Source organism: Amphiura filiformis, chromosome 4, assembly GCF_039555335.1.
Source record: "Amphiura filiformis chromosome 4, Afil_fr2py, whole genome shotgun sequence".
Classification (NCBI taxonomy): domain Eukaryota; kingdom Metazoa; phylum Echinodermata; class Ophiuroidea; order Amphilepidida; family Amphiuridae; genus Amphiura; species Amphiura filiformis.
Window position 1 is genome coordinate 21,390,326 of NC_092631.1, and position 26,261 is coordinate 21,416,586.

At 37.2% G+C, this 26,261-nt stretch overlaps 1 protein-coding gene across 2 annotated transcripts; it reads right to left on the reverse strand.

The window, feature by feature from the left end:
- On the reverse strand, positions 1 to 25,919 carry LOC140150694 (integrin alpha-9-like). Of its 2 annotated transcripts, XM_072172776.1 has the most exons (23): positions 25,805 to 25,919; positions 23,886 to 24,021; positions 22,929 to 23,042; positions 18,688 to 18,777; positions 17,648 to 17,790; positions 17,248 to 17,385; positions 15,974 to 16,082; positions 15,689 to 15,783; positions 14,605 to 14,741; positions 13,069 to 13,226; positions 12,449 to 12,615; positions 10,814 to 10,948; positions 9,529 to 9,608; positions 8,879 to 9,023; positions 7,214 to 7,300; positions 6,166 to 6,335; positions 5,270 to 5,534; positions 4,492 to 4,599; positions 3,899 to 4,060; positions 3,042 to 3,155; positions 2,522 to 2,626; positions 1,741 to 1,866; positions 1 to 612 (listed from the first exon to the last, which is right to left on the reverse strand). In XM_072172776.1, the coding sequence occupies exons 2-23, from the start codon at positions 23,950 to 23,952 to the stop codon at positions 466 to 468; spliced, it is 2,862 nt and encodes a 953-aa protein (XP_072028877.1). In that variant the 5' UTR covers positions 23,953 to 24,021; positions 25,805 to 25,919; the 3' UTR covers positions 1 to 465. The 2 variants fall into 2 exon arrangements, with proteins under 2 accessions (XP_072028877.1, XP_072028878.1); XM_072172777.1 differs by lacking the exon at positions 18,688 to 18,777.
- Positions 25,920 to 26,261: the final 342 nt, after the last annotated feature.

The window sequence follows — 26,261 nt, forward strand, 5'->3', positions numbered from 1 at the left end:
TAATAAAAATAATAATAATCTTTAATCTTTAATATTCTCATACTTCGTGAGATAAAAGCTTATTTACAAAATCGTGAAACCCGTTTTTCCAAACAAGTTTCACACTATTTTTATGCAATAGCCTACATAACTTCATAATCGAACTGCCCATCATCTTGCAGCTGTGCAGTATTTTTTTTAATCGTGAGCAGTGTGGTCTTTCTAAGCACTTTACAACATTCTTTTAGTGCTAATATTGAGCATATTAGTGCAGTGATAGCGCCAGAACCCCAAGAGTTGGTTTGCTAACTCACCAGTCACCCCAAGTAAATTTCAACCCCCACTAAAACCCAATCCCCAAAAGAAAATTTCAACCCGCCCTAACCCCCTCCCCCAATAGCCTAAAGTTGAAAATTAGCGAGACAATTTCACCTTTATTATGGACAAAAGTAGTGTAAAATTGAAATATTAATTATTGACATAGGCCTATTGAGGTTCTGGTGCAGGTGCAGTGATATCTGGTGTCTTTCCAGGATCATTATCGGAAGGTGCTTCTTCTGGATCCTGTTTGTCTTCATTTTCTTCCAAGAGTTTTTCCATTTCTTCTTTACTCATTCGATGGAAAAATCCAACCTAAACATAATCAAGAAAATGATAATGACCAAAGTTAGCACTTTCTAAGAATGGGCAATTCTAGCATTTCGAGTTGAAATCCATACACCGCTTGTGGAAGACATAACCTTAATGTTAAACACAGGGAGTGTGGATTTCAAATAGGGTTGCCTCAATAATGGATAACTCCATTTGTAATATACATCTACTGTATGGGAGATTAAGGTCATATCTTTCATTGGGGGTGTATGGATTTCAAATGGTATAGCCCAAAGTTGGCCTATGCAGTGGTCATACTGCAGTTACTGTCCGTTTTCCTATACACAATACACAGTGCTCTCACCATTGACGCGTGACCTCTACAAATAGTGTATGTTAGAAGTATAGGCAATTGCCTAATTAACGTAACTGTCTGAAAAATAACCGGCCAATATTTAAAGTATTCTCTGAAATTCTAGAAAATATAGTTTTGTAACATGTCCTAAATCTTTAGCTAATTTAGGTGTTTGGAAATATTCGCACTTTTGTGTTTTAGGAAGGATATGTAAACGACAGATAACACCAAAAAATATTTCCAAAAAAAATAAAATTTCCAAACCGTGTTAAGTCTGCAACCATTATGCTTCTCATTTTCAAGCATGCTGGTTAACAATAAGCAGACTATTGTCTCATTTCGTAAACAAAAGCCCACACAGTATTGTTACCTTGCGTTTGCTTTATAATCGTTCACCCAACTGAAACTATAATACCAGCTCATTGCTCATTGCTCAGGTAAAACAGAAACATGTATAGTGTGGATTTAACCAGAGAAGATCTGATTTAATCAGTTGAGCTGTTCATAATGAGTGTTATTTTGGTTTAATAGCTTTTAATGGGGTTTAAGTCCTGCAAAGGTCGTGGTGAATTCTACTGTAGACATGACTGCATCATGTGCAGTACCGGTACTACAAGTAAGATTTCCAACTTTGCCATTTATTAAGAGAAAAACGTTTGTAGATCTTATATCTGAAAGTTTCTAACAATTTCTTAATTCTATTAATACCACGCGCCGTGTCTATTCAATTTCACATATTTTGAATACTTGGCAAAAATGCGATGAAAATGCCGCGATATTTAGTGATGTTTTTTGTTTGAAATTATAATACTTACCCTCGCCAAAACTATGACTATTATTATCAGTAGTACAACTCCTCCGACTACAGCGACTACGATTATCCACGAAGGAATGGGCTTCATCTTCAACTCGATTTGCTCAGGAGTCACAGTAGTGCTTACCTACAGAGGTAAATATTTAAGTTTTTTTAAATGACGATATCTATGTTAATTTATTAATTAGCTATCAGCTTAATTAATTGATTAAAGTATTTTATAGAGTGGGAATAAAACTGCTATCAATCTGGGTAGCAGACATGGGCGTCAATCCCGGAGGAGCGTCCCCCTTCCCCACCCTTTCGGCGAAATGATCCATTTTTTGTTCTTTTCAGCCACATTTTGACAATTCTGGCCGATTGTCCCCCCTTCCCGACACACATATTTCAAGCCGAACTGCTGGCGCTAAAAGATAGCAGGGCATGCAACTGATAATCATGTAGTTTGTACAGAATCCCATTTTTCTAAGAATCCGATACAAGAGTATCTTCTGGTATTCTACAAAATAGAAACAATGTCAACGTGGAATGCTATAATACACCAGAGGATAGGATAATATGAATACCATGTTTATTACCATGGTGATAGTTGATAATAAATCATCACTATCGGCCAATTTGGTAATTCCCGAAAAAAGCTTGAAAAATGATATCAAATTAATCCCTCAGCATCAAGGTGCACACCCCACCAGTCCATCGCGTGTGTCGACGATATGCGCATCGATTCGATAGTAATTTCGGGTTCTTCGGGAAATGCCTAAATGTTCAATATTGTTTATTACCTGGGTCATATCTGGTTGGTGTTTGTCTGGTTGGGTAAGTCTTTGTGAAGGGTCTTCTACAGCCACGAAAGCTTCAGTTGTGATTTCTGCTACGCTCATCTCGTGCTGGAAAATAAATATTGGATTCATTAGTATACAGTGTGTGGTGTGTCGGTGGAGGAGTGGAGTGTGTGTGCTTGGGGGTGTCTGGAGGGGTGTGGGGGGGGGGGGGGGGGTGGTTGTGTGTGTATGCAGGAATGTATTACTAATGTTCAACGATACGCTCTTTTTCTTATCAGAATGATGTTTCACATAATATTAATTTGGTGACAAGCTACAACATACTCATTTTTCGTTTTGAGCTTACGTTTGTGCACAGAATGTGTAGTAATAATAAGGTATGGGGTGTGTTTGGAGGTGTGTGGGATGTGTTTTATTTGAAAAGCATTTCTTTTAAATTCAAAGTGAAATATATATTTGGCTATGCAGAGTTAATGACATGTGAAATATTGATAAAAATTATACTAATTCTTCAACTCACCTGAATAAATGAATATTTCCATATTAGTGAGTGCAGTTCTATGACCACACTATCGGAGACGTGGAGTGGCTGAATTTCACATGTAATCGTCACACAGGAGACGCTTTCACAATCCTAAAAGAAAGCATATTTGTTGTTTACGTTCATGAAAGTTCATCTGTGTTGGTATAAATCATGATTTTGATTTAAACTTTTGATCAAACACAAGGAATTAATTCCTACCTCGGAATTTTCAGATGGTACTCCATCTTTCATCAGCGACTGAATATCAGATGGTACTCCATCTTTCATCACACTCACTCGCTGATGAAAGATGGAGTACCATCTGAAAATTCCGAGGTAGGAATTAATTCCTTGTGTTTGGATCAAAAGTTTAAATCAAAATCAAAAAATCATATTTGTTGTTTGTTTAGTTGGTTTGTTTAATACGGAAACATTGGGTCCTGCAGGGACCAGATACGGGCGAAATACGGGCGAAATATTAAAATGATCGGACTCCAAATGTTATATAAGCATGCCTGTCCATATTCAACAAAACGAACAGAATAATTGAACAAAAATAGACTAAAGAAAAGAAGCCCACTCCCAACCAATTAAGGTGAATGTTTTTAAATCACAGTGATGAAAGATCTTAATCCATCTCCAATGGCGTGTTTTATCTTGTAATATTGCCAGTGCCTCGCTTGTCGTTAACTTGTATTCATTTGGGTATCATCATGCTTCTGCTTGTTTTTGTTTTCAATTGAACTTAAGACTACCCATGGAATGCTCCTGTAAATGTCACAGCTTTAGAAGCAAATACCGGCAAAGTATCTAAAACGAAAAATCCAGCCCATGTAAAAGCAATTAGTTCTTACTAAGAGAAAGACACCCGACTCCTGTTGTAATGGTAAATTATCCGGCTCTTTGTTGATGACGCTCTCCAGTGCAGAGTCGTCCCATTTGTATTGCTCCGTCAAGCTTGAGGATTGCTCGTGAAGAGTATTTACAATGTTGCATGATTTAACACCTTCTTTGGCCTGCAAAACCATGTTTTGTACACATTAGAATGTAAAACATACGTAAATGAACATGCTATGATGGCGCTATCATTATAACATCAAATATTTAGTCTTGTTTTATGCAGCTTGGATCCAAGATGGAAGAAATTTCTTTGCCAAACAGGTTGGTAGAGCCCATGGGAAAGGCTATATCTCGAGTTAGAATGTGAGTGATGTGTAAATACACATTAAAAGCAGATGCAATAAATAAGCCGGTATTGATCTTGAAAACATGGCACACAGTGATGGAGTCACGACAGACCTCAAGAGAGGGAAGCCCGGCGAAGGAAGGTTAGTTTAGGAATAATTATGTGAAGTGTCTTTGCCCTTAATGTTGACCTATATGATCTAAAATCAAGAACTCCCCCTTTCGGGAATTTAAATGAATACATGTACATTGAACAACTTACATTGAGACCTTTAAGATAGAGCAACCAATCCCCAGTCTTCAGTCGCCACGGTACAGTTATGTTGATATGAGACGACAGTGGTATGAAACTTGGACCAAGGTTTCTAATCTGTGTATCGAAAATAATAACATTGTGGTGCTGCTCATTAGTCTTTTGATAAGGGGTGTGTGTGGGGGAGGGGTATTTGAGGTGTGTGTATATATAAGTAGAGGTGGGCTGGGTGTTTGTGCATAATGAGTGCGGGTATTATGTACATGTAGATGCAATGTACGTATGTCATGATGGAACTGGAAGCATGTGGGGTGCGTTTATGCAAGGGTGCGTACATGTGAATGTATAATAAGCAGCCTTTCCCATCACCTGTCATGATATTTCTCGCAATCTTTAAAACCTTATTTTCACAATGATATACCGCACACTTAAAGGAGGATTCCGTGATCCTAGCAGCCTCTTTTTATGACATTTTTCAGTTGATATCCATGAAAAAAAGCTTATTCCCAAAATTTCAGTTGATTCCGATTTTGCATTTGCGAGTTCAGTATGATTATGTGTATTACACTGCTCCATAGGCCAGTGTTGTAATTTCGTGCTGGTGTACCAGAACGAAATTCAAATTTGAAGATATTTTTTTTTGCTGAACGAATTAATCTGCAAGAAATTTTTGGTACATAAACATTATGTAGCCAGAGGTTTCCAGTGGTATAAAAATCTCAACTTGTTTTGAAAAAAGTGGGGGATGAGGCTGTGGATCACGAAATGCCCTTTTAAGGCAAATTACCTCAAAAGTTAACACAACTGGAGGCCCAATCACCGACTCATCGATATCAGTCTTCTTTTCACCGCTAGTTATTCCTTCATCTATAGCGGTATCATTTGAAGACCCTGTTGTCTGACCAGATTCTCGTGACGGCCCATTGACGGCACCAATGCCTTTCCTTGCTTCAAGTTCCTTCACGATATGGCGGACGTTATCCAAATATGCGTCTAGAGGTTGGGTCTTGAGATTATCGTCTGCGTACACGACTTGTTCAGGGAAGGAGGAACTGAAAAAGAATAATTCGAACAATTTGTTTTTTGTACCTGCAGGTTGATATAACATTTATGAACTGTATGTGATCTTATACGGGAATACCTATTTATTTTCGCTTCAAATTGGTAAATTGTAGGCAACTGGTGACAATAAATCTAGCTATGATTTCTACCTAGCTATTTAGGTCAATTTATATTATAACACTGAATGTTTATTTAAACTACGTATATGCCACACAATTCATCTTTGTCGCTGGACATCCTTTTTAAAGGGATTTATTTCCGGTTAGATGGTTTTTGGCGCGTATACATTGCCGCAAGGACGATGTCTAAACATACCCTTTTGGCGCGTACATTGCCGCAAGGACGATGTCTAAACATACCAATGTATTTTTTTTTTAATAGAGACGTTTTATTTTCAAACTAGGCTCTCTATGTATGTTTGAAATCTGGGATCTCATGCCACCAACTTGTGATTCTCATAATCACAACATTGGCGTTGACCAAATTGTACACGCAAACATTTTAGTCTGAACTTTACCGTCAGAAGACGATTCCCGATCGACTGGAAGTGACCATATTAACCACATTGCTCAGAAGATACCCGTCTAGACGAAAACAACATAACAATAAAATAGTATTTACCCTCTGACTATGATATCAGCAAACACTTTTACAGGTATAGATGGCTCAGCAATATTATCAGATAACGTCGCATTTGATTCAGTGCTTGATGTTTCCACGAGCAATGTAAAGTTGAGGAACTCCCTATCGCTACGCAATGAACTCACATCAAAGCGTAATTTGAATTGAACCTAAAATATATGAAGTGGAAAAAAATATATACATTGAGAATTTACTTACAACACTTTAACTGGAGTTATTCAAAGCGTCTTTTAAGATTTGCCTAGCGATGAAAGGTACATACCATCCATCCAAACAAGAGTCGAACATCATCTCTCCGATATATAACAATGTATAAGGACAAACGCTGTTCTTCGGTTCCGCATCGGTACTTTGTTCGTCTTCTAGTCGTTTATTACCTGCGACGCAGCGTACGAGCGTACATTAAAAAAAAAATTGCCGCTGCGTATGTCCCAACAATATCACGTCCAACTATAATGTAGTTATGACCAGCTCCAACAAAACCCGGAACAAGTCGCCAGACATGTTTTTGAGTTCCATGCTTTTAAAGAGGACATTCTCATAAAAAAAGTTGGAATTCTTAATTTCATGGTATTTAACTGTGCGTCTAAGTGGACTTTTAAATCTTTGAAAGTACTTAATAAAAAGAGGTTTATTTAATCAATAAATAACAGTTGAACTATGATAATCCCTATTCAATCCTGTGTAAAGCAGGAAACTAATTGGCCCATTACACAGAATAACAATTTTGCAGAAATATCAAAGTATCATTTACAAAATTATCCATATCTTGAAAAGTGTTGATGCTATTTATATCATTTTTGTATCATTTTCAAGCTTATTGTATAGTGCTTACATTTTTATTCCAATCATGCAACATCAAAAATGCGACTCGGAGCGGGTCACATTTATACTCCATGCCAACATTAGTGGGACGAACAGTACAAAATAGTCAGGTCCAATTAATTTACCATATTCTTCACTTTTACATATTATTGGTTCGATTCCCAGTTTCCTTTCTTTTTGTATTAATTCGACATTATCTTACCTTGCTTTGTGCTGACATAGGGTTACCAAGTTGACACAGTATTCCATTGCTATTGCTGCCTTGTGGATCACATGGAAACACGCCACCCTGTATTAAAATAAAATGCTTTGCTATCAGTCTATACTATAAAAATAATGTCGCCAAACTTGCTTCAAGTATTCAGTTTTTGTTGATGATCATTTTCTACAAATCCAAATTCAAAACAAATCTATAGTGCAGTTACATTTACTTTTCTAAAAATCGCCGACCACATTGGTCCAATATGCACCCGTTTCTCCAAAATATGATGCAACCAAATTGACTGACTTAAAGTTGTATATTGGCACACTTGTTATTAATATATGCCATGGTATACCACGGTTTCTAGTAGGTGCTTTATCCAATCTAGTGGTATCACTGGTGCCGTATTCTTTCTTATATGGAATAGTCCAAAATCCAGTTTGTGCCATTTAAGTTTATTAGGTCAACGCACAAGAATGGCGAAAATATCAAGACGTTATTATCAGATTATGAAAGAACTACTTTAATGTAAGTACCAGGGGCGTAGCAAGCGGGTGGACAATGTGGACGAAGTCCATGGGCCCGACGGTTCAGGGGTCCAAGAAAAAGAAGTGGGTTTATAGGGCTGATAAAGGAGACAAAATCGTAAAGAAAAAAATGCCCGGTGCATCTTCCTTTTTAGCTCGAAAACGAAAAATTCACCTTCATTTTGTGCTAAAATTGTCTGATCCTTGTCCAATGGACAATGTCCATGGCCACCGAGGCTCTTGCTACGCCCCTGGTGAGTATAAGGGGATTTTGTTAATAATTTGTTTATAACAATGGCACTTAGTAATATACCATGCTGTCTAAAAGAACTTTCGTTAGAACAAAAGTGTGGGGGGGGTGGTTTCGCTCGAAAATGATGAAAAGATAGGACAATATTTGTAATTTTAGAGAATGAAATGCAATGAAAATGTTAACAAGTTACCAAATTTGAAATTTTGTGTGTCAACTGTAAATTCACACTAGGCCTAATATTACACATATATTGACCAAAATATGAACAGAAAGTGGCAGACATTGAAGATTATTGTCAGCAAAATTAACAAATTAATGAAATGTTGAACTATTTAAGCAATAATACATTGATGTAACAGAATAAAAGTGGCGCAAAATGAACATTGGACACCTCCATATAAAATGACATTGGGGAGTTTTCGATTTCCATGACGGATGGTTCTACGACGGTAAAACACCAAACGTTGTCGTCGTCGACTTTATAATACGTCGTCGTCCAAATTCTACAACACGCGAAGAATCTGACAACCGTCGTGGCAACGACGACAACGTTTGGTGTTTTACCGTCGCAGAAGAACCATCCGTCGTTGATATCGAAAACTCAGTCCTTATTATCTTACCAACGACAACACAAAACTGAATGAATTGAAATAATTATTTAGCTATAGTGTGGTATTAATGGAATTGCGTTAAATCACAACTTTTAACAGCAAATTATCCGTTGTTGGTTGCAGTATTTTTTGGGGGACAGGATGTGCACCATATTATTAGAGCCTATATGGAGTTTCTAACCAACGGCCTTCCGAAAACTGGATGCCGTTCATCAAATCCAAATGAGTACCATAAAAATTGCAATGCTTTAGCCCCATCTCTGACAAAACTTACAATAAATTGCTTGAATCCTACGTAAACAACATCTGACGGGTGGCGAATTATGAGCTGAGCTTGGTGAGCTTCTTCGCCATTGTTGCTGACTTCTACATCGATATTTATATTTGAGTCGGCTTGCAAATAGAGCACTTCGCCTTTCCTGCAATTAAATTCATACCCATTAGCCTTTTCAAAACATGGCGTACACATTAGGAGGGTAGTATTTAATATGGGTAAAACCCGCCAAATTCAAAAGCATTTCGTGCAGCGCCATCATGCATAACTCCAAAAGACTAATGCATAGACACGTGTTAACCATATTTCAAACTATGACAATATTAGCAGGTAGGCTATAGTTTTCCGTATATGGAGGCGCGCGGTACGCAAAGGCGTGACGTCATGATCATTTAAGTGACATAATGTAATATGACGTAACCAAAGTATATTAAAAAAATATTGCTTTTTAAATTATGGAAATAAAATGTTAAAAAATGTTGAATTTCAGTTTGATAAGTAATCCTTTGAAAATAAAGCTTAAAGATGACGGTCTTGTGGTTGAAGCACATTTATATGTCACGTCACTCGCTCGAGTTCACGTATAAAAACCGAATCTAGACTGAGAGTAAACAAACAAACAAATAAACAAAGCAGACACAAACATTTACCTGATTGTTTCAATTTTGCTGGTGACTTGCATATCGGTCTCACAAATTGTATCGCTACCGCAGGCACGCACGAAGTCAACCTGTATAAAAACAATACAACACACATTTAGGCGTTACAGAAGGGTAACATTTTGGTAAAGAAATTTAAAGCATAAAAAGTCATATTAATTGAACACATGTGTTCCAATATCTGTGTTTGAAGGGACCTGCGATATAATTAAGAAATAAAGGGTAATACATTAATATCCTTTACACGCAAATAATGTGTCCGAGGCAGTAAAAACGTAAATAATGGGTGAGGCGCAGCCGAACCCATTATTTAAACGTTTGTACTGCCGAGGACACATTATTTGCGTGTAAAGGACAATGCTGCACCCTTTATTTCTATTCTATTACTACAAATTAGTGCAATTTAAAGAGAAAATATCACCATTTTGCACAAATATTTGAAGTTGTTTACCTCAAGGTGGAGCACGTATGCGTAGCCCGCAACGTAAGTGACAGCGAGTATTGCGGAAATATTGAACGCGTAAACAAGTGTAAGGCTTGCGTAAAATGTGCAACAGCGCTAATATTCTGCATCGCACTTTGCTGTGCGCTGTTATGCAAGAAGATCATAAAGTTTGCTACCCTGGCCACTTTATTTAAGAAATAAAGGGTAATGCATGATCCATTACACGAAAATAATGTGTCCGAGGCAGTAAAAACGTAAATAATGGGTGAGGCGCAGCCGAACCCATTATTTAAACGTTTTACTGCCGAGGACACATTATTTGCGTGTAAAGGATAATGCTGCACCCTTTATTTCTATTCTATTACCACAAAATATCAAATTTTTGCCCAAATATTTCAAGTTGTTTACCTCAAGGTGGAGCGCATACGCGTAGCCAAAGCGTATGCACATTCCAATAACACAACCTAACATTCCATTCTCCCTAAGCAGGTATGCACATACAATAACACACCCCTGACATTCCATTCTCCCCTACATAAGCAGGTGTGCTGTGCGCTCTGCTGTGCGCTGTGATGATAGAAGAACACAAAGTTCGTTGCCCTTGACACTTTATCGCTAATTAATGGTCTGTCACGTGACGCGTTTCAACAAATCACAGTGCGCGATTTTGAATAATGGGTCGTGGGGTAATAGAATATTGATTAATGGTCTTTCACGTGGTGCGTTTCAACAAATCACAGTGCGCGATTTTGAATAATGGGTCGTGGAGGTAATAGAATGGGAAATAATGGACTGGTAATGGTAATTAGCTAGTTATTTATTTTGATTTACCCCTTTGGTGAATATATTGGGAAATTCAGGATCCAGGATTATCGGTAGTCCACTAGCATCATCAATGAGAGAAGTGGTATGAAGACTGTACGCAGATTGGAAATAAATGGTACTCAAATAGTCTCTCACATCGGTCTATAAAAACATTGGATAGAAAAAACAACATTATTTTCATCACATTCACACAGTTATAATCGGACAGTACTATTTTATGATGTATATATTCTTAATAAAGCAATTTCCCCATTAAAACAACTCAAGTATGCGTCCTCTCAACTTATGTATGTATCCTCCTGAACTCAGTAATTATTAAAAAGGTTAACAGTTATTTGACCCCTGGTATTCGACGGCATCAATCAAAATCTTTCTTTAGTGCAACTCTTTAGTCCTTCTTTGTTTTGTAAATTGTCATCTGTGCAAGGGATATACGTTAAGGATATATGATGTTCAATTCAATAGTGGATTAGTATATAACACGATATACATCAGTTGTTTGGAACTTTTGAGTGCAACAGAACTTCTATCACGAACATGGTAACATTGTAATATGTGTAGTAAGATCTATGACTTGTATAATTTATTATGTGCATGCATTATTCATGCATACTAGTTATTTTTTGTTAACTTAATATAAACAGTGTGTTTTGTTGCGGATTCTGAGTGATCTTGGGTTTAGGTAGCTGCCTCGGATACAACACCCTTGCAGAAAAATAGCTCATGTGTCAGATCAATCAGGTCTATTTATTTAAATCTCTAACATAACAAAGAAAAGTATTTTCCCCACCTATTTTAAGAGTCTTATAAGAATTGTAACAATTCTTATGTTTTTCTTTATTTTTTGAAACTTCCCTTAATTTTGGCAGCTTTTGATTTTTTTTGTCCACTTAGAAAGGAGCTATGGTTACCAAACTTTCAGGGATGGTAAATAAGCTTAATACCTAAATTCTCTCGTCAGTTGTTTTGGATAAAGTGTTTACCTTTTGAAAAAAAAAAATCATTTTTTATTTTAGGGAATGTTAGAAACACTGTAGCTTAAAATAGAAACACTTAATTGGAAAAAGCTGACGAGAGAATTTAGATATTTACCTTATTTACCATCACTGAAAGTTTGGTAACCATAGCCCCCTTCCCTGTTGGTTAAAAAAATCCTAGAATTTAGGTAATTTAGTTGGTTTGTATTATTCTGTGATATATTGGCAGCAAAATGAAACTTAAAACTTTTATATACAACTGCTATAAAGGAGAGAAAAATCAGTTTTAATAAAATCTTTGTTTTCAAAAATGTGGCTATTTTGAGAAATGGGCAAAGTGCCAAAAGCCCTTCCCTGTAGTAATTCAATGGGATTTTGAGATGACAAAAAGTTGCATAAATCAAAAAACGCTTTTTTGGACAAAATTAAAACTTAAAAGCAAGTAAGGTTTTCTCATCAATACACACATCCTATATCATTTTCAAGGAGTTCTGAGCATGACACCGTAGCCGATAAAGCCACCTTATCGGATCGTAAATGTATAAAACCAATATCAAATGATAAACATTGAGTGTCTGTGTGACAATACCTTGATTTTGTAATCCAAAAAGAAGATTTTAAAAACTGTTTTCCCATCTTCATTCTATGGTCTTAAAATACACACCTTAAGATAAGCTGTATGTTCCACACATTTCTCTTGATCTAATTGTAGCTCGAGAAGTGTGTTGACTTCAGACGTTATTGAGCCAGGTCTTTGATCGGTAAAGTAAAATCGAGATGACAATCCCTCTTTTGTTCTTAGTTTGTCACTTGATATTGTGTAATTAAAACCTGCAATCAATGAGAAATGATAATTCAAAATAATTATATTATGTTGTTGCGTATTAAAGTTGTTAATGAGATATCACAATGACAACAATGAAACATACACTGGCATGACAGTTGTAGTGGCGACGCCACCGGGGAGGGTATAGGGGAATTTGTCCCAACTAGTGTTTTCCCCCTCCACATCCCCAAGGCAGAACCAAAAAACCTCAAAATCCAACTTTTCCCCCTCCTACGATCACGCTCCTCTCCCCCATCCCGGGCCCCCATCCCCATAGAAAATTTTCGCGATTAAATTTTTTTGCATCAGGTCCCCCTTACAAGTGTTTGTGAACGGTCCCTAAATGCCTAACCTTGGAGATGATTTTGATTTGCTTAGCATTCGACTTTATCAGAAACCATCTCTAATGCAATACATGTGAATGATAAAAGTAAAAAGACACAGACAAACAGACCAACCTCTCACGGCTGGTACCCGATGTCCCGTGTAGCGCAGACAAAGCTCTATGCGTACACATGTCACTGATCTCCATAAGAGATCGCATAATGTCACGTTAGGATTGATTATTTCTGGAATTACACGAAGAGTTTTTTCTACTCGAAGTACTGGCTGCGATCTTTAAAGGAAATAAACGGCAGATAAAGTACAGTATTATTGAACAGACGGAATATAAAATATTCAAATATTGTCGCAAATTATTGTAAGCGCATTGTTAAACTGATTGAAGAGGTTCATCAGGTCTGTTTTGAGTTAATTTGTCAAGACTAAATGAAAAAACTTATGTTTTTCTGCCGATAGTTTCGCCAGAAACCTTCTGGCTTTCTCTAGGCGTTGATGATATTATTGGTCTATCTGCTTGGAGCGGGAACTTTGACCGGCGTTGGTCTTGAGCAGCCGGTCAAAGATGTGACTTAGAAAGAACGTGCCCTCGTCTCTATTCAGAGAAGAAAATCGCAGAGCAAGATGAGGAAATAAAGTGATATGGATTCGCAAGTGAGAGAGATGACAACATCCACCGACGTGTCCAGGAACTTTTCTTGCAGGGTGGGTGTGTGTGTGTGGGGGGGGAGGAGGGCTTAATGGCTAAACTCTGGCTGATTTTACATGATTTGCTGGGGGCTTCAGCACCCAAAGCCACCCCCCCCCCGACACGCCAAAGACATCATGAACAGAAACAAGGCCATAAACAGAGACGAGGCCACGTTCTTTATAAGTCACATCTTTGATCCTCTGCTCAAGACCAACGCTGTAGACAGGAGTACCACTTCCGGGAAAATCAAAACATCCGGTTAAGGTTCCCGCCCCAAGTAGATGGATAAATAACATCATCAACGTTTTGAGAAAGCCAGAAGGTTTCTGGCGAAACTGGCAGCAGAAAAATGTAAGTTTCACATTTGGTCTTGACAAATGAACTCAAAATAGTACAGTAACTGTACAGCGCAATTATAATTTTCATGTTATTCAGAAATTGAAAATCAGATACGCTACAAGCCGTGATTCACAGTTGAATAAACTCATGGATTCACCTTTTGAGTATAATGTTGAGTTCACTGCTGGATTTACTGTTAGAGTACACTTCTGGTTTCAACTTTAGTGCAGTGGCGCAACTAGGTTGGTAGCGCCCGGGGCAAGAAACAAAATTGGCGCCCCTACCCCCCACCCGAGAATATCTTAGAAGTGGGGGTGTGGGAATGGCATCTTTTTTAAGTGAGGTCGATTTGGCGCCCCCTAGTGGTAGCGGCTGGGGCATGTTGCCCCCCCCTGCCCCTCAGTTATGCCACTGCTTTAGTGTATACCCTGGATCCATTGCTAGGATATCCAGAAGTCCTAAGTGGTACATATTTTAAAAAAGTAATTCTTAGGTAAACCTATCGGTTGGTAGATGGTAACGATGCATCCATGAATATACACAAAAAATTATAACATGTATAACAAGAGGAAGAACATTTTAGTAACAGCAATCCATAGCGTGCTGCAGTGGACCACCAACTTACCTGTAATATAGGACAGCAGCACTCTGATATGCTCCAACTATTAGATCTGGGTAACCATTGGAGTCCATGTCTAATCCACCGCTGAGTGAGCTTCCAAAACTTGTAATTCCCGCCACCACAGACCTACCTGCTATTCGCTATATTAGAAGGGCGACGAAAACCAGACACATTATTTAAATTTAAACAAAATAAGCTGATATTTCGATACAAAAAAAATAGGAACCGGAACCATTTAATTTTCTTTCATATTAACTGAAATTAATATGAAACAATACTACAATCAAGTATTTATTGCTCATTTAGGCTTACACTAATGGCTAATTTAAACAAAAATAAGAAAGTAATACTTCCTTTTCATACACATGCATTGCTCAATTGAGACTTATTCATAAATAATTATAACGTGAGCATGTAAATGGGCGTTTCAGAATTCAACAATATAAAGCTAATTGCACGGAATTTTTAATCCATGAGATAAGACTTTCCACAATTTTCCACCCTCTGCAAAGAGAAAATATTCATCTGATATTTGGTTTTCCTTTTCATTCAAATTGTGTCTTTTTTTTCAAGGTTTTTGGAAATGTGACCCAAAAAAAAAAAAAAAAGTTCATACTATAAAGCCTGGGTACTAACCAAATCTTCAATTAGATATTTTACATATTGGTGATTTGATGATGACAATTATTGTGATTCTTTTTTTATGAAATCCCTGTGGCTTAGCCAGGATTTTAGTGTGGGGGGGGGGGAGGTCAAGGCCAAATTTTCGTCCCTATTTGTCAATGTTTTGTCCCATCTTTAGTCATTTCAACACTTGACACTTTGGCGTCCCCATTTTATCCCTGAAACATTTCTACGCCCTGTGTCCTCCATGCAGCTGCCGCAACACATTTGAACTTCAAGTACTGATATTTATAAATCCTTCCATATATTTTCTTTTCATTCCTACATTTCCGTAAATGTTAACGGGATGAAAAGAGCTTTCATAACATATGCGTCTTTTAGTGTATCTTACATGGTGATGCCTCTATCTTTCCAAATGTTAAAATTAAAACAGTATAAAAGCTATATAGTTGTTCTTACAAACCTGAGCATATTTAGTTCTAATCCCGAGTACTGATCCATGATATATGTACACAGCCCCTGAGCCGTCATCTTCATAAGGAGCTCCAATGGCAACATCTGAAATCAGATACTAGTTAACAGAATATTATCTCTTACTATAGACTAGATATTTGCGAAAGATCTACTGAAGAGATCGTACTTCCAAACAATTACCGGGTCTCATCTGATGTTTGCGATTGGACTTTTTCTGATTTATCAAATCACTAATATTGCCTATAAAATTGAACAGTCCTTTTAAATACCATACCATTATATCCATCTTGATCGACATCACCGATAGCTGCTATGGCTGTCCCAAATCTGGCTCCTAGAGCATTATTCCCTTTCAGTTTCTCTTCCAATAACTGAAGATTTCCCTAGAAAAAAGAATGTTTGATATTTTACTATAAACGAATCTAACGAGCCAACCCAGCAAACACAAAACGTTTTCGACATCATTCGCAAAAGGTTATAAAAGGTTGTCAAAAACGTTTAAATGTCGGGTTATATAAAGGGTATATTAAGGGTATAAAACGTTTTCATAACATTAAAAACCATTTTTGATAATCTACTGCTCAGCAAACAAAAAAATATTTTAGAGAAAACGTTTAAATGTCGGGTTATATAAACGGTATAAAACGTTTTTATAACACTCCAAAAACATTTTCGAAAACTTGATACAAAACATTTTAAGCAAAATGTTATTTTGGGGTTGAAAAAATATTTTGCGAAAAATGTTTGCCCAAAAAATTTGCAATAGAAAACGTTTTCATGACCTTTATATAACCCGACATATAAATGTTATTAAAACGTTTTGAAAAAACATTTTAAGAACATTTCTGTGTTTGCTGAGTGCAAATATTTTAACATAATGTTATTTAAGTGTTGACAAAATATTGGGCAAAAAATGTTTGCAAAAATAATTTTACAATAACATTTTAAAAATATTGTTGTAGTGTGTTTTCATACAAAACGTTTTCATGACCTTTATATAACCCGACATTTTAATGTTATTAAAACGTTTTTATGTAAACCAAAAGCCAAAATATAACTTATTAAAAACGTTTTTAAAACGTTTTTGTGTTTGCTGGGAAGTAGTGGTCAGAAGTAATTCATTACTACGTTCCATCCTCACCAATTTAATTGATGTTGTGACTGCCCCAATTGGCGGGATCTGTTTTAAATCCGTTTAAAAATCGGTCTTATAATGGTATTAGGTTTTAAACTTTCATCATTCGTTTGTCTATGTGTAATATGGGTGATGGAATGCAGTTTAAAATCCCCGCCAAGGCCACATCACACAGCGTCATCATCCCTATATCTTCGTGTCAAAAATTGCCGTGATAGTACGGCGAATCCTCTCGTTTTTCAATAGCTACGCATGGTGATTTTGTTCGAGATAGGCCGAGCGACTCAGTCTAAGTATACCATTTACACCATTCGACTATCATATGAGATGCCATTTTACAATTTTAGGAATGGTCCCAGCAATTTCTACCATCAAAGTGTAGGAATATTAAGCTATAATTAAATATATTTTACCTCTCCTTGGTTGATATAAACATAAACCCTTCCTTCGTCCATTGTATCCGTGTATAATGGTGCACCAACTAACAAATCGGACAAACCATCATTGTTAAGATCAACTGCCGCTACAGAAGACCCGAAGTAAGTATTCATCTAAAGGATGACAATATATAAATTATTATTGCTTTGACAATCAAATAAAAAAGATCATCGAACATTTGGTTTGTTTCCTTAACACTTTCATCGCGGTTTTAACCATTATTTTCATCCATTGCGAAAAACATGTGCCAGCGCAAACTGCAACATGCATAAAATTCAATTGTGGCCAAATGTTATAGGGGGAGAGAAAAGAAAAGTTTAGATGTTGGTCTATAGTGTTAATTGTAGGCCTATTTATACATTTATTACAACTTACCGGTTCGCCAAACAGTTCCTTTTTAACTACGTAAGTATCGATGTCAAATATAAAGACTTTGCCAAGGTTTTTTGTTCTTGGAGCACCGGTGACTCCTTCATTAGCGGTCGGTGAGGAAAAGCTCCCGGATGTTAATGAGTAACCTATGATTTAAACGGCGAGCATAAAAGGTGGTTTTACAAATGTCCATACAATTTAGCCTATTGTTCTGAAACGTTGATCTGTAACTTGACTTCATTTATTAGGTTTAGTGTATCAATGTGTCTTATTTCAAATAAAGTGGTTGGTAATTAATGGTGCTGATAACCATACTCATATCTGTCAATATATTCTAGATAAGACAAGTTATATGGAACATTGGTTTTCAAAGTGGTCAAGCATCCCTCTCGCTAACTGACTCGCATCGTAATGATCAATGATGAATGGCAGGATAGGCCTACAACAGGTCCGAACTCAATTGAATGCTACACCGTCTACATTAATGCGACATTTAAAATAAAGTATTCCAATTTGCAAATTATAGTAAAGCCATAAATGATGTGCGGGCCCGCAGTGATGGCGTAGCTAGCGTCCTGAGCAAGGATACAGAATAGTGCCCATGCCCCTTCCTCCATTCCTGAAACAACTGCTAGCGTAGCGCAAGAAAATTTGCACAAATACTACTTTGATTTTCAAATTTGATTATAATTAAGTTGAATTTCGGTTTTACGGTTTTTCAAATGACTTTTTATGTTGCCATTTGAAGACTGTGATGCAATGTGACGAAGCGAACTAGCACGGCAAACCGACCGAGAGAACATTCACGTCAAGTTAGACCAAAATTCTGTGGTTATAGACATACTTTTCAAAATAATATGTTCTATGATAGACTTGATGCCTTACTTAATTTACAATAATTATAGTCAAATAACCAATGTATGCAGTCTCATTTGGATTTACTTAACGGTATATGCACAGTGATCACAATTTGCTTGGATATTAATTTAGGTCAGTGACGTTGGGTGGGCAACTGGTTTGCTTAAGGTTTTATACACCCGTACCTACGTAACCCTCTTCATACTCCCCTCCTGAGTACCACAGCGTATAATCTGCAATCTTTGGTTCTGGATCTATCATGGCAATTACTGTACCTGTATTTGCAAGACAGGCAATTATGGTTATGAGCTGATATACCATTAAAATTATCATTTTCTTACAAACGATACCTTATTTACGCACCCTTAAGGTGTCTCTACTTTGCTTTTACAGTTTTCTTTACTATTTTACGGGCTAAGATCCTGGGTCTGTGGATAACACACCCTTTACATCCCTCCCCCCCCCTCCCCCCGTTGGCACTACTTAGACAATTCGTTATATCGACAAGATTTTGATAACAATATAACGAGAATGTAGTGCATCGAATATTTACACTCAGTCGCTGATTTGAGCGACAAGCCACTACCAAACAGTATCTAAATCATGCTGTTGAGAAACAAGATTCGTTCAATAAGTATCTAAATCAGTAAAAAAATATCCGTTGCTTGTTGCTCAGCGAGTCTAGCGACATCGTTAAGATCACGAAATCCTCCTTTATACCTAGGGACCTGGGACACATGACCTCAATTCGCGAGTTATAAAAGGTTGGTGGGTATGGGGTGACCAGTGAGGACCCCTTAACACCCTCCAGGTGCACAACCAAAAAAATATAGGTAACTTTTTATTTTACGGGGGGTCATAAAAGGGGGGCCTCAATTATGGTAATTTTTTGTTCAAACTATATCAACATTGGACTCAAATTATAGGAAATTTTGTGTAGATTATTGTATATGGCATTCATTTTGTCATCTAACCTTCCTGAAAGAAGATAATTTGAAAAATGTAAACCAGCGTGCGTTTGTAGTTGAAAATCTTCAAAAATTACGGGTTATGTGTATCGAAACAGGTATGTTCTTCACTGAATCATCAATCAGTAATCAATCTATAGCTTTTTATGTCTCTAATAATTATACAACATAGTATGATATATGATAGGAGCACAGTGGCCTAGCGGAACGGGCACTGACTCATAATCGGAAGGTTGCGGGTTTGAGTCCCGGAGACGCCATCGTGTTGTGCCCTTGAGTAAGGCACTTTATCTCGATTACTCCTCTCCACGCAGGTGTTTAAATAGGTCCTGGCATTCTTAAATGCTGGGAAGGTAACAGACTCGCTGTAGAGGAGGTGTAGCGACTGCATTCTCTGTGGTGGCATACATGGCATATAGCATTATCCGTGTATCTGCTTCCTCTTGCGAGGACAAATCTAGAATGTCGTGTGAGCTACCCTCTGTTAACATAATACTTCTCTCAGCATCTTCAAAGCCACCTGATAAAAGACAGCTTGATATCAAGCTGGGGGTCTGCCAGTTCATCACATTCCCATTTTGTGCAGATGTAATTGAGGAAGGCTGCCTTGTTGTCAGAACTGTTGAAGATATTACTTGGATCCGGTGTCCGGTATTGGTCGTCAATACGATATAATTTGGTGCTGCTTAATTCACCTCGGTGATGACGTTCAGCTGATTTCAGACTTTTACTGTCATATCTGTCACAACAGAAGTGGACTTCTCCAGTGCCGGAAGGGACATCGTCAAGCATCGAATTTCTATACCGGGTGGAAACAGCCGGAAATGGCTCTTCTTTCTGAGAAGACCATTTCCTAATTGCACGCATGCCATCAATAATGAGACATGTTTTGAGGTTGGTCTGTGGGAGTTCTGTTTCTGGTGTCACCTGTGTGTCTTCTTTCAGAACCCTGACAAGAATAGCCTTTGTCCTGGGTGCTCTCATTTCGCCATTTTTGTCAAATAGGGATGGTGGTTTGTTAGCACATTCATGTTTGCTAATGAATTTAGTTACATTATACCTCACCTCTTGCCGTAATCTGCGTCATTCTCATGAGAGCTTCAACTTCCATACTCTTACCAGGAAGTTGCCTCTTAGGCTTCTTGCCTTTCTTGTTCAGGTATGGAATGTGTTCAGTTTTACGACAGGCTTCTTAGTCTTGTTACTTTGTGTTGTTTCTTGCAGGGCCTTTACACCTATATATATCCTTCACGGTCAGATCAGATTTTACTTCGTTGTTGGCAATCTGTCTGTAAGCAATGGTGTTTAGATCGCTGCTGGCTACTGAAAATGGGTTGTTGTCATTATTCTCTGTAATATTCAGGATCAGACCATTATCCTTACTGATTCATGGTATGGATTTTGTGTTTCAGGGTTCAAATACAACATGTATTTTAGCTGGAATGATGCAGCAGCTGTTAGAGACTTGGTGTAGACCCGTTTTGTCTGTGCCGATTCATTCATTGTTTTGCCATGAAGACCACTGGACTCTTTAGTATCTGCATTATATGTTTGTTCCAGTAGCATGTCTAGAGAAACAGCATTGTGACTGCCTGCAGATCGCCTACCATCTGCATCTGTGGGGCTGTAGCTACGGATGCAGGCGTCCATTACTGTTACAGCAACAACTACCAATAAAGTTCCCCTGTACAAATGAGTTATAGATGGTAGGTGCTACAGATTCTAGCTGTTTCGTCTCTGGCAAGTATTTAGGGAGAGATTGTTGACCATATTTGTAATGACCTGCAGCGGTTAGGTATGGTATCATATTTGCAGTCTCAAATAGATGACCAAACCAGTTCCTTCTCGTTCATGGCACAGGAACTTCAGAAGAATATCACACATCTCCATAAATGTCATCCAGAGCTTTGCCGTTGGTTTGTCAGAGAGGTAGTCTTGGTATTCTTCCATGTGCTTGCAGAGAATCTCAATCTTGGAGTGAGATTTACTGATTGCTTCTAATAGTTCAGCTCTGTCCAGGTTGTACTCGAGCAGTACTATCTGCAAAAGCATTGAAATGTCATCAGCCTAATCAGCATTGCTCCTTTCAATACACCAATCTTCAAATGCATTGTAGAAGAAGCGCCACATCACTTCATTCAAAATCTGCATCTTTCTGGCTGTTCCTTCTTGACACAGCCCACTAGTTGTCAGAATATCTTCACCACCACTGTCTCTCATAACTTTGCAAATTGCTTTAAAGAAGTTATATACCAGGTGGTATCCTCCAATAAGTAGAATAACCTTTAAAACATATGATCTTGATTCTTGTCTACGATTGCTCTGGCAAGTTCAAATGTTATTAATATTATAGAGTATTAACAATATTTAGGGACATTAACATTAACAACATGAGGGCATTACAGATAAGGTATAAACTAATTTACCACGGATAAATAAGCTATACAGCCTAATGCCATTTTGATAGTAAGTCATTCAGTAACTGTGATGAATTAGCCTGTTTTGATACCCCTACTCCTTAACGTTAACACACATTTTCAACTACAAATACACACTGGTTTACATTTTTCAAATTATCTTCTTTCAGGAAGGTTGTATGACAAAATTAATGTCATATACAATAATCCACACAAAATTTCCTTTAATGTGAGTCCAATGTCGATATAGTTTGAACAAAAATTAACAAACATTGAGGCCCCCCTTCTATGACCCCCGTAAAATAAAAAGTTACCTATATTTTTTTGGTTGTGCACCTGGAGGGTGTTGAGGGGACCCAACTGGTCACCCCCATACCCAACAACCTTTTATAACTCACGAATTGAGGTGCCCCCTAAAAAGAGGGTTCAGGTCCCTAGGTATTAAGTGGGGGACATGCGAAAAGTATAAAATTCTTTATAACATAGGGTCTGAGGTTGATGTAAAATCCATTGAACACACGTTGCCGAGCGTACGAAAGTATCGCATTTCACAGATTCCTATTAAAAATTTTAAGCTAAAATGATCCGAAAAAATTATGAACAAATGCAATTTTATCGCTACAATGGGTCAAAATTGGAACCTTAATGTGACCTAAAACCGGGCCAAAGGATGATGCACATTGAAACTCTGGTCGAGGATGAGAAATAATATAGCAATAACTCAAATGAAATATATTATTAGAAAGTACAAAAGTTGCTGATTCATTATAGTGAATCCGCATATGAAGCAAAGAAACGATACCTTATTTGTTTAATGATTTAAGGTGTGACGGTGTCTTTTCTTTGCTTCACGGGCGCATTAAAGTATGTTTTACGGGCACGCTAAGACCCCGGGCCAGGGGTATTAAACGCACTCCTTACCCCCTTGTCGGCGATACTGCTCAGATAATTAATTATAACGACAAACAACGAAAAGACCCAACGTCCGACAGTGTATAGATATAGGGGTACAAATGTCGGAGTGTATCTCCTATTAATTACCTAGCCATACTATGGCGCCTGGTGCCCCGAGCAGTAAGGTTCCATCCCTTGTAAAGTGTGCGCTACTGCCTGCCTGACACCATCCATGCCATGGTATTTCATCCACGACCACATCTGTTGACAATGACAATTATGACCAGATTTAGTTTGTCCATGATGCAGTCATGTCTACAGTAGAATTCGCAACGACCTTTGCAGGACTTAAACCCCATTAAAAGCTATTAAACCAAGATAACACTCATTGAAAACAGCTCAACTATGTTACATCAGATCTTCTCTGGTTAAATCCACACTACACATGTTTCTGTTTTACCTGTGCAATGAGCAGTGAGCTGGTATTATAGTTTCAGTTGGGTGAACGATTATAAAGCAATCGCAAGGTAACAATACTGTGTGAGCCTTTGTTCACGAAATGAGACAATAGTGTGTATATTGTTAACCAGAATTCTTGAAAATGAGGAACATAATGGTTGTGGACCGTAACACGGTTTGGAAATAATTTCTTCATATTTTTTGGTGTTATCTGTCGTTTACATATGCTTCCTAAAACACAAAAGTGCGAATATTTCCAAACACCTAAATTAGCTAAAAATTTTCGACATGTTACAAAACTATATTTTCTAGAATTTCAGAAGAGTACTTTAAATATTGGCCGGTTATTTTTCACACAGCGACGCTAACTAGGCAATTGCCTATACTTATAACATGCACTATTTGTAGAGGTTACGCGTCAATGGTGAGAGCACTGTGTATTGTGTATAGGAAAACGGACAGTAACTGCAGTATGCATAATACACACCGCTACCTCCCCACCACTACTAATAAAAGCTCACACCACCACCACCACCACCACCACCACCACCACCAACAACAACAACAACAACAACAACAACAACAATGACAACAACAGCAACAACAATGATTATATTAATTACAAACTTGGAAATATCTACGTACCTTTTATGCATGGTCGTAACGCTAGCACACTCGTTGATTGTAGCTCCGAGTTAATGATAAAACACATCCCTTGTGGATATTCTTCGAAATCATAATAAAACGCGTTATAATAATTGACCCATCTATGAGCACAAACCTGCAAATATTGTGAATAAAATAAAAAGTTGTGAAAATCCGAAATTTTCGGTTGTGGTGTATCTTTCTCATGTGCGAAGTGTAAACAAGTTTCTTTATTAATTATCTTACAATATTGTAAATCTTTATATCACGATTTTCATAATATATATAAAAGGTTGCCTGCGACACAGGGTTGAGTAACCGGTGATTGAGCGAATTTCACTCTTTTGAGAGTGAATTGCTTTCCATTTTTACTCTTTTTCAGAATAACTGTCCCTCGTTTTAACTCAACTTCCACTCTTTTATTTCACTATTGTGATCACTGTGCATATACCGTTAAATCTCGTTAGTTAGCATATGTGCTTACTATCGAGCGCTTTTAAAACATGCAAACATGAAAAGCCCCATCCACAAAAGTGTCAAGGGTTTTGAGCAAATCATCGATACACAAAGTTACATACCAACAAGTAAACTTGCAAATGTGTGTCTCAACCTCATTAGCTCAGTTGGTAAAGCGCCGGACTTTGGTAAAATTATTTCATGTTTTCAAAAGCGATCGATAGTAAGCACATATGATAATTATCGAGTTTTTACGGTACACTGTTTATTACAATATTTCCATAAAAACAGACTTGCTGGCAGGTGCACCCCAGCAAACACAAAAACGTTTTAAAAACGTTTTAAATAAGTTACATTTTGGCTTTTGGTTTTGGTAAAAACGTTTTAATAACATTAAAATGTCGGGTTATATAAAGGTCATGATAACGTTTTAAAACGTTTTGTATGAAAACACACTACAACAATATTTTTAAATGTTTTCAAAAAATGTTATTGTAAACTATTTTTACAAACATTTTTGACAAATATTGTGTCAATACTTATATAACATTATGTTAAAATGTTTGAACCCAGCAAACACAGAAATGTTCTTAAAATGCTTTTTTCAAAACCTTTTAATAACATTTAAATGTCGGGTTATACAAAGGTCATGAAAACGTTTTTAAAACGTTATTGAAAATATTTTGGGCAAACATTTTTCGCAAAATATTTTTCAACTCCCAAAATAACATTCTGTTTAGAATGTTTTGTATCAAGTTTTCAAGAATGTTTTTGTAATGTTATTAAAACGTATTTATACCCTTTATATAACCCGACATTTGAACATTTTCTGTAAAACCTTTTTGTTTGCTGAGCAGTAGATTATCAAAAAATGTTTTTTAAGGTTATGAAAACGTTTTATACTCTTAATATACCCTTTATATAACCCGACATTTAAACGGTTTCTGACAACCTTTTATAACCTTTTGCGAATGATGTCGAAAACGTTTTGTGTTTGCTGGGACATTCACGAGGGAGGGGTGCTTCTTTCTTGAAGTTTACGGGAAAGTGCCACATATCCATTTCGCCACATTTTTTGTTTGTTTGTTTGTTTTGTTTTGTGTTTTGGTTGTTGCTTGTTTCACAATCATTTAGGCGTAAGTACGTCACAGATAATCCTTTGACATAGCTCCATGTTTTGAAAAATGTGATAGGCTTTAACAATACAAATCATTAGCTTTTATGGGTATAAGGTATAAATAAAGTATAAGGCAGAGTTCATAGCTATAGGGCTTATGCTCCTTTAATAATACTGTACTTAAAATATTATTAGTATAGGGCTACTTGTTTTCAACAACTTATGTGACTGTGCTGAAGCATTTTGTATTTGTAGTTGCTAAATACACCTACATGAATATAAAAAAGGCGGAAAACAGGACAAAGCCCACAAACAAACATACATACATACATAAACACCCCCTTACCACAATCCGTCCATTAGTCTGCCCCGCAATATCGGGGACCTGTCAAGACTAACTCCTAACCACTGATCATCTTTCATATCCTTTATGGGAACACCATCTACATCATATAGCTGATTGCCTGCATTTTATTAAAAATAGATATCGAATCATAAGCTATTTGCTTGATATGCCTACCCGTTACCAGTGAGTATCAAATATACAAGTTAAAAGGTGCTAATAATACCAAAACAAACCAAAGTAAAATATACATCAACCACGATACACACAAACAAACAAAAGTTAATATTTGTTGTTAGCCTAATTCAATAGCTTTCACTATCTTGGCATATCAGCCTTGATCACAGATGATTTTGTCCGCTGCTTCACCCACGAAACTTGGTTGCTGATGACGAGAGTGAATATTGGTTTTAGCAGTCATGCAGTAGGTCAAATATATGATCTAGATGCCTCCTCGTCA

Excerpts from the sequence above, each read along its gene's own strand:
- LOC140150694 (XM_072172776.1), bottom strand. The coding sequence starts at position 23,952 with ATGTGTTTTATCATTAACTCGGAGCTACAATCAACGAGTGTGCTAGCG. Across the intron at positions 6,336-7,213 it reads CTATGTCAGCACAAAGCAAG|GTTCAATTCAAATTACGCTT; the intron begins GTAAGATAATGT and ends CATATATTTTAG. Across the intron at positions 4,600-5,269 it reads CAGTTGTGTTAACTTTTGAG|ATTAGAAACCTTGGTCCAAG; the intron begins GTAATTTGCCTT and ends TTCGATACACAG.